The following is a 12,622-nucleotide window of genomic DNA, read 5'->3' on the forward strand; positions in this document are numbered from 1 at the left end:
CCCCAGCTAATACGCCAGCTCCCCAGCACCACAAGCCTGGCAGTGTGCAAGTAGACCAAACGGACCACCCCACCCCACAGTGAATCCCGCCCCTAGGAGAGGGGAAGAGAAGGCACACACCAGTCTGACTGTGGCCCCAGCGGTGGGCTGGGGGCAGACATCAGGTCGGACTGCGGCCCCGCCCACCAACTCCAGTTATACACCACAGCACGGGGGAAGTGCCCTGCAGGTCCTCACCGCTCCAGGGACTATCCAAAATGACCAAACGGAAGAATTCCCCTCAGAAGAATCTCCAGGAAATAACAACAGCTAATGAACTGATCAAAAAGGATTTAAATAATATAACAGAAAGTGAATTTAGAATAATAGTCATAAAATTAATCGCTGGGCTTGAAAACAGTATACAGGACAGCAGAGAATCTCTTGCTACAGAGATCAAGGGACTAAGGCACAGTCACGAGGAGCTGAAAAACGCTTTAAACGAAATGCAAAACAAAATGGAAACCACGACGGCTCGGATTGAAGAGGCAGAGGAGAGAATAGGTGAACTAGAAGATAAAGTTATGGAGAAAGAGGAAGCTGAAAGAAAGAGAGATAAAAAAATCCAGGAGTATGAGGGGAAAATTAGAGAACTAAGTGATGCACTAAAGAGAAATAATATACGCATAATTGGTATTCCAGAGGAGGAAGAGAGAGGGAAAGGTGCTGAAGGGGTACTTGAAGAAATTATAGCTGAGAACTTCCCTGAACTGGGGAAGGAAAAAGGCATTGAAATCCAAGAGGCACAGAGAACTCCCTTCAGACGTAACTTGAATCGATCTTCTGCACGACATATCATAGTGAAACTGGCAAAATACAAGGATAAAGAGAAAATTCTGAAAGCAGCAAGGGATAAACGTGCCCTCACATATAAAGGGAGACCTATAAGACTCGTGACTGATCTCTCCTTTGAAACTTGGCAGGCCAGAAAGGCTTGGCACGATATCTTCAGTGTGCTAAACAGAAAAAATATGCAGCCGAGAATCCTTTATCCAGCAAGTCTGTCATTTAGAATAGAAGGAGAGATAAAGGTCTTCCCAAACAAACAAAAACTGAAGGAATTTGTCACCACGAAACCAGCCCTACAAGAGATCCTAAGGGGGATCCTGTGAGACAAAGTACCAGAGACATCACTACAAGCATAAAACATACAGACATCACAATGACTCTAAACCCGTATCTTTCTATAATAACACTGAATGTAAATGGATTAAATGCACCAACCAAAAGACATAGGGTATCAGAATGGATAAAAAAACAAGACCCATCTATTTGCTGTCTACAAGAGACTCATTTGAGATCTGAGGACACCTTTAGATTGAGAGTGAGGGGATGGAGAACTATTTATCATGCTACTGGAAGCCAAAAGAAAGCTGGAGTAGCCATACTTATATCAGACAAACTAGACTTTAAATTAAAGGCTGTAACAAGAGATGAAGAAGGGCATTATATAATAATTACAGGGTCTATCCATCAGGAAGAGCTAACAATTATAAATGTCTATGCGCCAAATACCGGAGCCCCCAGATATATAAAACAGTTACTCATAAACATAAGCAACCTTATTGATAAGAATGTGGTCATTGCAGGGGACTTTAACACCCCACTTACAGAAATGGATAGATCATCTAGACACACAGTCAATAAAGAAACAAGGGCCCTGAATGATACATTGGATCAGATGGACTTGACAGATATATTTAGAACTCTGCATCCCAAAGCAACAGAATATACTTTCTTCTCGAGTGCACATGGAACATTCTCCAAGATAGATCATATACTGGGTCACAAAACAGCCCTTCATAAGTTTACAAGAATTGAAATTATACCATGCATACTTTCAGACCACAATGCTATGAAGCTTGAAATCAACCACAGGAAAAAGTCTGGAAAACCTCCAAAAGCATGGAGGTTAAAGAACACCCTACTAACGAATGAGTGGGTCAACCAGGCAATTAGAGAAGAAATTAAAAAATATATGGAAACAAACGAAAATGAAAATACAAAAATCCAAACGCTTTGGGATGCAGCGAAGGCAGTCCTGAGAGGAAAATACATTGCCATCCAGGCCTATCTCAAGAAACAAGAAAAATCCCAAATACAAAATCTAACAGCACACCTAAAGGAAATAGAAGCAGAACAGCAAAGGCAGCCTAAACCCAGCAGAAGAAGAGAAATCATAAAGATCAGAGCAGAAATAAATAATATAGAATCTAAAAAAACTGTAGAGCAGATCAACGAAACCAAGAGTTGGTTTTTTGAAAAAATAAACAAAATTGACAAACCTCTAGCCAGGCTTCTCAAAAAGAAAAGGGAGATGACCCAAATAGATAAAATCATGAATGAAAATGGAAATATTACAACCAATCCCTCAGAGATACAAACAATTATCAGGGAATACTATGAAAAATTATATGCCAACAAATTGGACAACCTTGAAGAAATGGACAAATTCCTAAACACCCACACTCTTCCAAAACTCAATCAGGAGGAAATAGAAAGCTTGAACAGACCCATAACCAGCGAAGAAATTGAATCGGTTATCAAAAATCTCCCAACAAATAAGAGTCCAGGACCAGATGGCTTCCCAGGGGAGTTCTACCAGACATTTAAAGCAGAGATAATACCTATCCTTCTCAAGCTATTCCAAGAAATAGAAAGGGAAGGAAAACTTCCAGACTCATTCTATGAAGCCAGTATTACTTTGATTCCTAAACCAGACAGAGACCCAGTAAAAAAAGAGAACTACAGGCCAATATCCCTGATGAATATGGATGCAAAAATTCTCAATAAGATACTAGCAAATCGAATTCAACAGCATATAAAAAGGATTATTCACCATGATCAAGTGGGATTCATTCCTGGGATGCAGGGCTGGTTCAACATTCGCAAATCGATCAACGTGATACATCACATTAACAAAAAAAAAGAGAAGAACCATATGATCCTGTCAATCGATGCAGAAAAGGCCTTTGACAAAATCCAGCACCCTTTCTTAATAAAAACCCTTGAGAAAGTCGGGATAGAAGGAACATACTTAAAGATCATAAAAGCCATTTATGAAAAGCCCACAGCTAACATCATCCTCAATGGGGAAAAACTGAGAGCTTTTTCCCTGAGATCAGGAACACGACAGGGATGCCCACTCTCACCGCTGTTGTTTAATATAGTGCTGGAAGTTCTAGCATCAGCAATCAGACAACAAAAGGAAATCAAAGGCATCCAAATTGGCAAAGATGAAGTCAAGCTTTCGCTTTTTGCAGATGACATGATATTATACATGGAAAATCCGATAGACTCCACCAAAAGTCTGCTAGAACTGATACATGAATTCAGCAAAGTTGCAGGATACAAAATCAATGTACAGAAATCAGTTGCATTCTTATACACTAACAATGAAGCCACAGAAAGACAAATAAAGAAACTAATCCCATTCACAATTGCACCAAGAAGCATAAAATACCTAGGAATAAATCTAACCAAAGATGTAAAAGATCTGTATGCTGAAAACTATAGAAAGCTTATGCAGGTAATTGAAGAAGATATAAAGAAATGGAAAGACATTCCCTGCTCATGGATTGGAAGAATAAATATTGTCAAAATGTCAATACTACCCAAAGCTATCTACACATTCAATGCAATCCCAATCAAAATTGCACCAGCATTCTTCTTGAAACTAGAACAAGCCATCCTAAAATTCATATGGAACCACAAAAGGCCCCGAATAGCCAAAGTAATTTTGAAGAAGAAGACCAAAGCAGGAGGCATCACAATCCCAGACTTTAGCCTCTACTACAAAGCTGTCATCATCAAGACAGCATGGTATTGGCATAAAAACAGACACATAGACCAATGGAATCGAATAGAAACCCCAGAACTAGACCCACAAACGTATGGCCAACTCATTTTTGACAAAGCAGGAAAGAACATCCAATGGAAAAAAGACAGTCTCTTTAACAAATGGTGCTGGGAGAACTGGACAGCAACATGCAGAAGGTTGAAACTAGACCACTTTCTCACACCATTCACAAAAATAAACTCAAAATGGATAAAGGACCTGAATGTGAGACAGGAAACCATCAAAACCTTAGAGGAGAAAGCAGGAAAAGACCTCTCTGACCTCAGCCGTAGCAATCTCTTACTCGGCACATCCCCAAAGGCAAGGGAATTAAAAGCAAAAGTGAATTACTGGGACCTTATGAAGATAAAAAGCTTCTGCACAGCAAAGGAAACAACCAACAAAACTAAAAGGCAACCAACGGAATGGGAAAAGATATTTGCAAATGACACATCGGACAAAGGGCTAGTATCCAAAATCTATAAAGAGCTCATCAAACTCCACACCCGAAAAACAAATAACCCAGTGAAGAAATGGGCAGAAAACATGAATAGACACTTCTCTAAAGAAGACATCCGGATGGCCAACAGGCACATGAAAAGATGTTCAACGTCGCTCCTCATCAGGGAAATACAAATCAAAACCACACTCAGATACCACCTCACGCCAGTCAGAGTGGCCAAAATGAAGAAATCAGGAGACTATAGATGCTGGAGAGGATGTGGAGAAATGGGAACCCTCTTGCACTGTTGGTGGGAATGCAAATTGGTGCAGCCGCTCTGGAAAGCAGTGTGGAGGTTCCTCAGAAAATTAAAAATAGACCTACCCTATGACCCAGCAATAGCACTGCTAGGAATTTATCCAAGGGATACAGGAGTACTGATGCATAGGGGCACTTGTACCCCAATGTTTATAGCAGCACTCTCAACAATAGCCAAATTATGGAAAGAGCCTAAATGTCCATCAACTGATGAATGGATAAAGAAATTGTGGTTTATATACACAATGGAATATTACGTGGCAATGAGAAAAAATGAAATATGGCCTTTTGTAGCAACGTGGATGGAACTGGAGAGTGTGATGCTAAGTGAAATAAGCCATACAGAGAAAGACAGATACCATATGGTTTCACTCTTATGTGGATCCTGAGAAACGTAACAGAAACCCATGGGGGAGGGGAAGGGAAAAAAAAAAAAAAGAGGTTAGAGTGGGAGAGAGCCAAAGCATAAGAGACTCTTAAAAACTGAGAACAAACTGAGGGTTGATGGGGGGTGGGAGGGAGGGCAGGGTGGGTGATGGGTATTGAGGAGGGCACCTTTTGGGATGAGCACTGGGTGTTGTATGGAAACCAATTTGACAGTAAATTTCATATATTAAAAAAAATAAATAAATAAACAAAAAAAAAAAAATAAAAAAAAAAAAAAAAAATAAAACAGTGTTTTCCAGCTGTGGGAAGGCATGCGGCACTGATGTGTGGATGCACCTCAAAAACATCTAAGTGAAAGAAGCCAGACACAAAGGCCACATGTCGTGTGATTCCATTTATATGAAATGTCTTAAACAGACCAGCCCATAGAGACAGAAAGTAGATTAGTGGTTGCCTAGGGCTTCGGGGAGGAGGAATGGGGGTGAGCACAAGGTTTCTGTCGGGGTGGTAAAAAAACGTTCTGGAATTAAAGTCACTGTTGATGTTCACACTACTCTGGACATACTAAAACACTGAGTAGGATGTATTTTGTGGTATGTGAATTATATCTCCATAAAGCTGCTATTAGAAAACAACAATACAAATATGGGCCATAGAACTCGGTCCATCAGTGGAGTGAAAATTTGGGTGTTCATTTCAGAAATGTCGGTGCTGTTTCGTGCCTTGAAAATTGAGGTCAAACGTCCTTTTGACTGGCTGACATGGAGACTCACCTGCTATTGTTCTGATCTTCGGCTCCTGCAGGGTGAGGACCCCCTTGCTGACAGCGTGCTGACCTTCATGGCGCAAACGTCTGCTCTGACCTATGCTCCTGGCCCTGGGGCAGACTACCCTGGGGGCCGCCCACTGCGGACCCCTGGCAGGCTGCAGCCTGACGAGCTCAGCCCCAAGGTGGATGGCAACGTCAAAAGGCAGAAACTGATCGCTGCGCTGGGCGCATATGCGGCTCGGAAGCCCCCGGCGCCCCACGGGGAAGGTGACCCGTGGCCACGAAACCCACTGCATGCACCGTGGAAAACACCAAGGGTCCTTTCGGCGCCGGTGGAACCCCGGAAGTGGCCTTCGCCTCCAGGAGCCCCCAAACTGCCCCAGGCCATGAGCGATGGTAAGTTAGCCTCCACCAATCCCCGGGTTTTTGTTGTTTTTGTCTTTCTGGCCCCTGCCCAGGGCCAGTCCTTTCCACTCTACACATCCTTTGAATGGCTTCTGATGCATCAGTGCTGCCCCCTAGGTCATGGCTGCAGCCAGTGCAGCGAGAGAAAGGGCCTCGGGCACCCTCCTGTGCCTCTGGTGCTCTGAGGAGAGAAGGTGGTTGTATTCATGCCAAGAGAATCCAGCCGTGGTGCTGAAGGGAGAAAAGGGCCCTCCTGGGGTGGAAGGGGCCACAGTGTTTAGACCCCCACCCTCTCAGAGTCAGCTTCTTTCATCATTGATGAAGATGCTGAAACACGTTGAGGAACAATGGCCAAGTCTGACCCCAAATTATGCTGGCCACAGAACATTGTGGAAAACTGAACATGAACGCTTGTGGATTCGGCATATGTCGTGCCTCAGCACTCCTTATGGTCAGACTCGGGGTCACGTCACATATTTGTCGTTGCTTGACTGTCCCCAGAAGAGCCCAGTCTGACACGGATACCCCTCACGATGCAGTGCAGGCACCGTGGGGCCTTCAAAGTGACTGAGCCTCAGCACGGCAGCTTCAGGGCTCTTCCGTGAGTCACGCCCTGCTGTGGCCATCCCACAGGGATGCGGTACTTACTGGTTCCTCTGCCTCTGTCAGGTGCAGAGGGGTCCCCTTGTATTTATCTTCTAGCAGCCTTTTTCAAAGACCATAAAATAGAAAGTGAGATTCTGATAAAATATGATTTCTTCTTTGAAGATATACAAATAATAAAATCAAGCAGATAACAGGTTTTTTTAATTGACCGAGAATCACATTAATGTTAGTGTTCTATTTTCTATAAGTGATGCCTTAATTGGATTTGTTCTGACAGCCTTCTTTTCTACATATGGCTGCTTTTCAGCTAAGTAGCTTGCTTGTTCTCTCTCTCTCTCGGTCCACAAAGCCATTATGGCACCTTCTAAATGGAAGGAAAACACAGTTATAATTACAGGGAGGCGACGTGTGTGGCCATTACTAATGCTTTCTTCTCCTTCTTGTCTTGGGAGAGAAAGCTGTATGAGAAAGAAGACTGCGCTTGCCTACCAATTGTTTGCACATAAATACCCACTGGTGTGTCTGGCACTGCTCTGCAGGAGGCGGCTGCTTGGGGGGGCACCTCTCTCTCCAGCATGTTCTCCTCTGGGGGTGTTTCTCCTCTGTGCAGCTGTGAGAAGTTCCTTTTACTGGCCCTGCTGCCTTCTGCAACTCCCATAATCCCTAGACTCTGCCAGTGGCCTTCAGCTGCCAATTTGGCCTTCACTTGTCATTGCCTTTCCCATCTTCCCCGGCTCAGTGTCACCCGGCACCTCTGCTATGAGCACACTGCAGAAAGTCACCCCCAGCCACTGGGTGGTGGCCAAGCAGTGGCCTCTGCTGGGACTTCTGGGCCCTCTCCGTGGTGCTGACCGCCCTCTTCCCGTCTTCTGCTGGCTGCCCCAGCTTATGTAACCACCCCTTCCTTCTCTGTCTCCTTTCCCATCTCCCACAACTTAAAACAATCCCTTTTATCAACTACTTCTGTCCTAGCTATTGGCAGTGGGAAGCCTCTACGAAAGAGACTTCAGTGCACTAGAGAGCCAGGTGTGCTCACAGAATACGACCGGCTCCACGTGTCTGCTAGTGTTCAAGAGCCTCTGTCTCCCCGTCACTTGGTACCTTCCCATTCTTCTTGACGTCCCCTGAGGCACAGGTCTTTGGGGAAATCCTCTTTGATCTCCATTCTCCAATGACCGTTATTAACTGCATAATTTCATTGGCAGTTTTTTTCTGTGCTAACTCGCGATGTTGGTCATCCCTTCACGTATACTGTCTTCCCAGCTGCACTTTATGCTTTAAAAGGACACATGTAAAATGTCAATCACAAAATAAATAGGGTATTGTTAAATGAACCCTGGGCATGGCATCACTGGGCTTCAGCAAAAGGCAGCTCCTGGCCTTTCCTGCCACTTCTACGCCCCCACCACCTCCCCATTATCAAGTGGTTTCATCATTGTATTGCTGGCAGATGAGAACTCTTGTATAAACCTAACCACAATAGTTTTATCACACATTAAAATTAATAGTGATGTCTTAGTGTTGTGATCTAATCGGCGCTCACATTTCTCAGTTGTCATAAATTTTCTTTACAGTTGGTTTTTTTGAAGTTCAAAAGAAGAGCCGTTGCCTTGGTGGGTCTGTCTGTTCAGCCCCTTTAGATCTCACAAGGGTTCTCTCTCTTCTTCTTTGCTTGTCTCGTGGGGTTTTCACATTCTGGATTTTGCTGGTGCATCCTGATGATAGCATGTCCCTGGTTCCTGCTTCCTGTGCTCTGTACTTTCTGTAAGCCTGCAGTGTAGGAGCTAGCCCAGCCCAGAGGTCTGACCATGGTGTTAACTGTTCAGCAACGAGGCTTCAGAGGTGGTGACAGGGTGCTTTTCTGTGAGGGGGACACTGTCTTGCTGTGTCTTGTGTTAGCATCAGCAGCTGGGGCCACTCAGCCTCCCTGGCAGACTTCAGCTTGGCTCTTTGAAGTGTTCGATCTCTCAGCAAGATGAGCTGCTACCCCACCGCAGAGGAGAGGCTCCTGGAACCTTGTGCCTTCACCCGAGCACATCTCACAGTCTGCAAGTACATGTTTGTGCGACTGTTTGACAAATGTTTGTCCCCCCCCCCCCCGCCCTTAAACCATCAGCTTAGGAAGATGACACACGGCCTCCTTGTCGCTGTCCCCATCCCAGCACCCAGCACCCAGCGTGTGCCTGGCAAAGTGTTTGCTGAGTGGATGAACCAGTGGATTCTTCCACACAAATGGCCTCATTTGATTTTCATGTCACCGTTATAAGGCGGTATTATTTTCAACCTCATTTTCCTGATGAGAAGCTGCAGCTCAAAAGTATAAAGGATGGCACTCACCCCCACTGTCAGATCACTTAAGACGAAGTTGGAGCTCAGAAGAGGCAATCGTAGAACATTTAGATTTAAACACAATTTGCTTTGTCACTCTGGCTAATTGCTCCTGGACTCCAGTTCAAGCAAGCATTCGGCTCCCAAGTTCAGCTTTTTCTGCTTAGTGTGTACAAAAGTATGTTCCCGGCCTCTAGAGGGGGCAGAGTGGAAAAGGTCACTGAGGGGCAGGGTGTCAGCCGGTGTAGGACGGGTAAAGATTTCTCTTCTTACATATTTAATGAAAAAGAACGAGAAAAGAAAAGGCCAACTTTCCTCTAAATTTGCAGTCCAGGGGCTTCCTGAAAATAACTCTTGGACTCTGTGCACTGGGATTTAATTGGCGTTCGATAACAGCAGACACCCGGGTGGGCCATTTCACGTCACTGCCTGAAAAACTGCCCCTACCATGTGGCCACCCGCCTGCGGTCCCTGTGGAATGTACAGGTGGATCCAGTGTGCCGTGAGCACAGAATCCCTAGGCGCAGTCCTCTGCACCAACCCAGTTGCACCTTGGAAGTGACAGCAAGAGAGTGGGAAGGGAGGGGTGGAGGGCCGCCGTGCCCTCAGGATGGTCAGCCTGGACAGCTGGCTATCCCAGACGCCCTGAGGGCTGCTACCTGGAAGGGCGACCCTGTGGTCATGCGAAGGGCAAGGAGCTCCCACGTGACGCCGAGAAGGCTCTGTCCTTCTGCAGCATGATCGAATCCCGCTTGTGACACTGTCTCACGTGCAGCCACAGGAAGACCCACCCATACCCGCCCCCAGAGAAGTGCTCAATAAATTGAGTTACTGACTCAATGTGTACGGCAGATGTTCATTTGATAAAAGCTTATCATAGAAAAGACACCTCTCTCTTCATTTATTTATTATTTACACCCTATCTTTTTTAAAAAAGCTTTAAAGCAGTGCCAACTCGCAAGAAAGAGCTGTGTGAAATGGGGTGATGGAGGACAGGCGGCAAACCGTGTGCCATGTGCGGATTCGAGCTGCACCGAATGCGGCCTCTCCGGTGTAAGGTGGAGCGCTCCGGCTGCCGCCCATGTGTGCACTCCTCCCTCGATGCTGTTCCGGAATTTCCAGATCAGTTTGAGTAGGGATCAGTTTGTAAATGATTACTTGTTGTGCTGTTTACCAGTTGTAAAATGACAAATGGCCACTCTGAGAAACTTGGGCGATAGGCGTGCAGAAAGAAGTAGACAAAAGTCACTTCAACTTACCTCCCGGGTGAGCGCCACAGGCTCGGCGTGCCTTCCTCTGCGGCCGTGTGTGTGTCGCAGTCCCCCTCTGAGCAAGGGGAGCGGGGTGTCGCCGTCCCTTTAATGTGTTCACCGGGTTAGTTCTTCCTCCAGCCTGGGATTAGTCTCAAGCAAGCCCTGTGAATTCCACTCACTCTTATGTAATATATAGTTCCATGCCCACTTTTTACATTAAAGTTTTTAGAAATTGTGGTAAAATACACATGACCTAAAACTGACCATCTTAACCATTTTAAGTGCACAGCTCAGTGGCGTTAAGGACATACATGCTGTTGTGCAGCTGTCCCCACCACCATCTCCAGGACATTGTCCTCTTCTCAAACTGAGACTCTGTCCCCATTAGACACTAACTCCACTCCCCTCCCCAGCACCCAGTGCCCATCCTCTGCTCTCTGTCTCTATGGACCTGATGGCTCGCGGGACCTCATAGAAGTGAAATCACAGGGCAGTTGTCCTTCTGTGACTGGCTTGTCTCACTGAGCATCATGTACTCCAGGTTTGTCCATGCTGCAGCGGGTGTCAGGATTTCCCTCCTTTTCAAGGCGGAATGATATTCCACTGTATGGGTAACACCATATTTTGTCAATCCATCAGTGGACGCTTGGGTTGCTTCTATCTTTTGGCTGTTGTGAATGTTGTTGCTGTGATTGCCGTATGCCCAGAAGTAGGCTACCACTCTGTGTGTGTGTGTCCTTCAGATATCCCATCCAAAACCAATGACCCATGCACGTACCCATACAGCTGTGTTTTTAAGTAGAGGCATAACCATCTAACCATCACGGTATGTAGGTACCACAATACATTTAAATCAGTTCTATGTCTCTATACAGTTGACTCTTGAACAGCGTGGGAATTAGAGGTGTCAACCCTCTGTGTAGTTGAATATATGCACTTAACTTCCGACTCCCCAAAACCTTAACTACTAATAGCCTACTGTTGACTGGAAGCCTTACTGATAATACAAACAATTCATTAACACATATTCTGTGTCTTATGTGTATTCTTGCAATAACGTAAGCTGGAAAAAAGGAAATGTTACAAGATATGTTCATAGTACTCTGTACTACAAAAAGTCCATGTGTAAGTGGATGTGCACAGCTCCAAGCTGCGTTGTTCCAGGGTCAACTGCAAGTCTCCTAAATTATATATGGTTTGTTGATCTTTGCTCTTCACATAATAGCACCATTAACATCCTCATGCATAAATCTTTTCAGACCACAGAACCCTGATTAGAGTTTTCCCAGCCTCAATAGTCACTGAGTTTTAACAAAGCCTAAAGTCACTCTTTTTCCTTTTTTTTAAGAGACTATTTTTTAGAAGCTTTAGGTTCACAGCAAAATTAAAGGGAAGGTATAGAGATTTCCCATGTACGTCCTGCCCTCACATGTGCACAGCCTTCCCCATAAAAAAGATCCCCAACTGGAGTGTTAAATTTGTTACAACTGGGGAACCTGTATGGACACATCATTATCACCATAGTTTAGGGTTTAGTTAGGGTTCGCTCTTGGTGTTTTACATTCTGCAGGTTTGGACAAATGTACAGTGGCTTGTGTCCACCATTATAGGATCATACAGAGTAGTCACTGCCCTGAAAGTCCTCTGTGCTTCGCCTGTGCACCCATCTCCCTCCCAATCCTCCAACCACTGAAATTTTTACTGTCTCCATTGTTTTGCCTTTTCCAGAATGTCTCAGTGTTGAAATCACACAGTGTGATTTTGTTTTTGTTTTTGTTTTTTTTACGTTGGCTTCTTTAATTTAGTAATATGCATTTAAGGTTCTCCCACGTATCTTCATGGCTTGACAGCTCATTTGTTTTTAGCACTGAATAACATTCCAGTGTATGAATGGACAAAAGTTTAATTTATCCATCACCTACTGAGGGGCTTGGTTGCTTCCAAGTTTTGGCAGTTATGACTAAAGCTGCTGTAATATAAACACACGTGCGGTTGTTTGTGTGGGCATGCGTGTTCAGCTCCTTTGGGTGAATTCCAAGGAGTGTGATTGCTGGATCTAGGAGTTTTATATGTTTGTGGTGTACAGTCAGGCTTGTAATACATTTTGAGTTAATTTTTATGAAAGGTGAGGGTCTGTGTCTAGATTTACCTTTTTGCATGTGGACGTCCAGTTGATCCAGCAACATTTGCTGCAAAGACCGTCTTGTGCCGCTGTATTGCCTTTGCTCCTTTGCAAA

The 12,622-nt window shown here is 44.8% G+C and overlaps 1 protein-coding gene across 6 annotated transcripts in view; it reads left to right on the forward strand.

Annotated features, from left to right (window-relative positions):
- The window catches only part of PTPRN2 (protein tyrosine phosphatase receptor type N2), an 831,667-nt gene that overhangs the window by 330,967 nt on the left and 488,078 nt on the right, over nt 1-12,622 (forward strand). For all 6 annotated transcript variants that reach the window (XM_058723632.1, XM_058723627.1, XM_058723630.1 and 3 more), the window contains one exon: nt 5,829-6,189. In XM_058723632.1, coding sequence (XP_058579615.1) covers nt 5,829-6,189 — 361 coding nt within the window. The remainder of the gene's footprint in view (nt 1-5,828; nt 6,190-12,622) is intronic.

This window comes from Neofelis nebulosa, chromosome 4, assembly GCF_028018385.1.
Source record: "Neofelis nebulosa isolate mNeoNeb1 chromosome 4, mNeoNeb1.pri, whole genome shotgun sequence".
Lineage (NCBI taxonomy): Eukaryota > Metazoa > Chordata > Mammalia > Carnivora > Felidae > Neofelis > Neofelis nebulosa.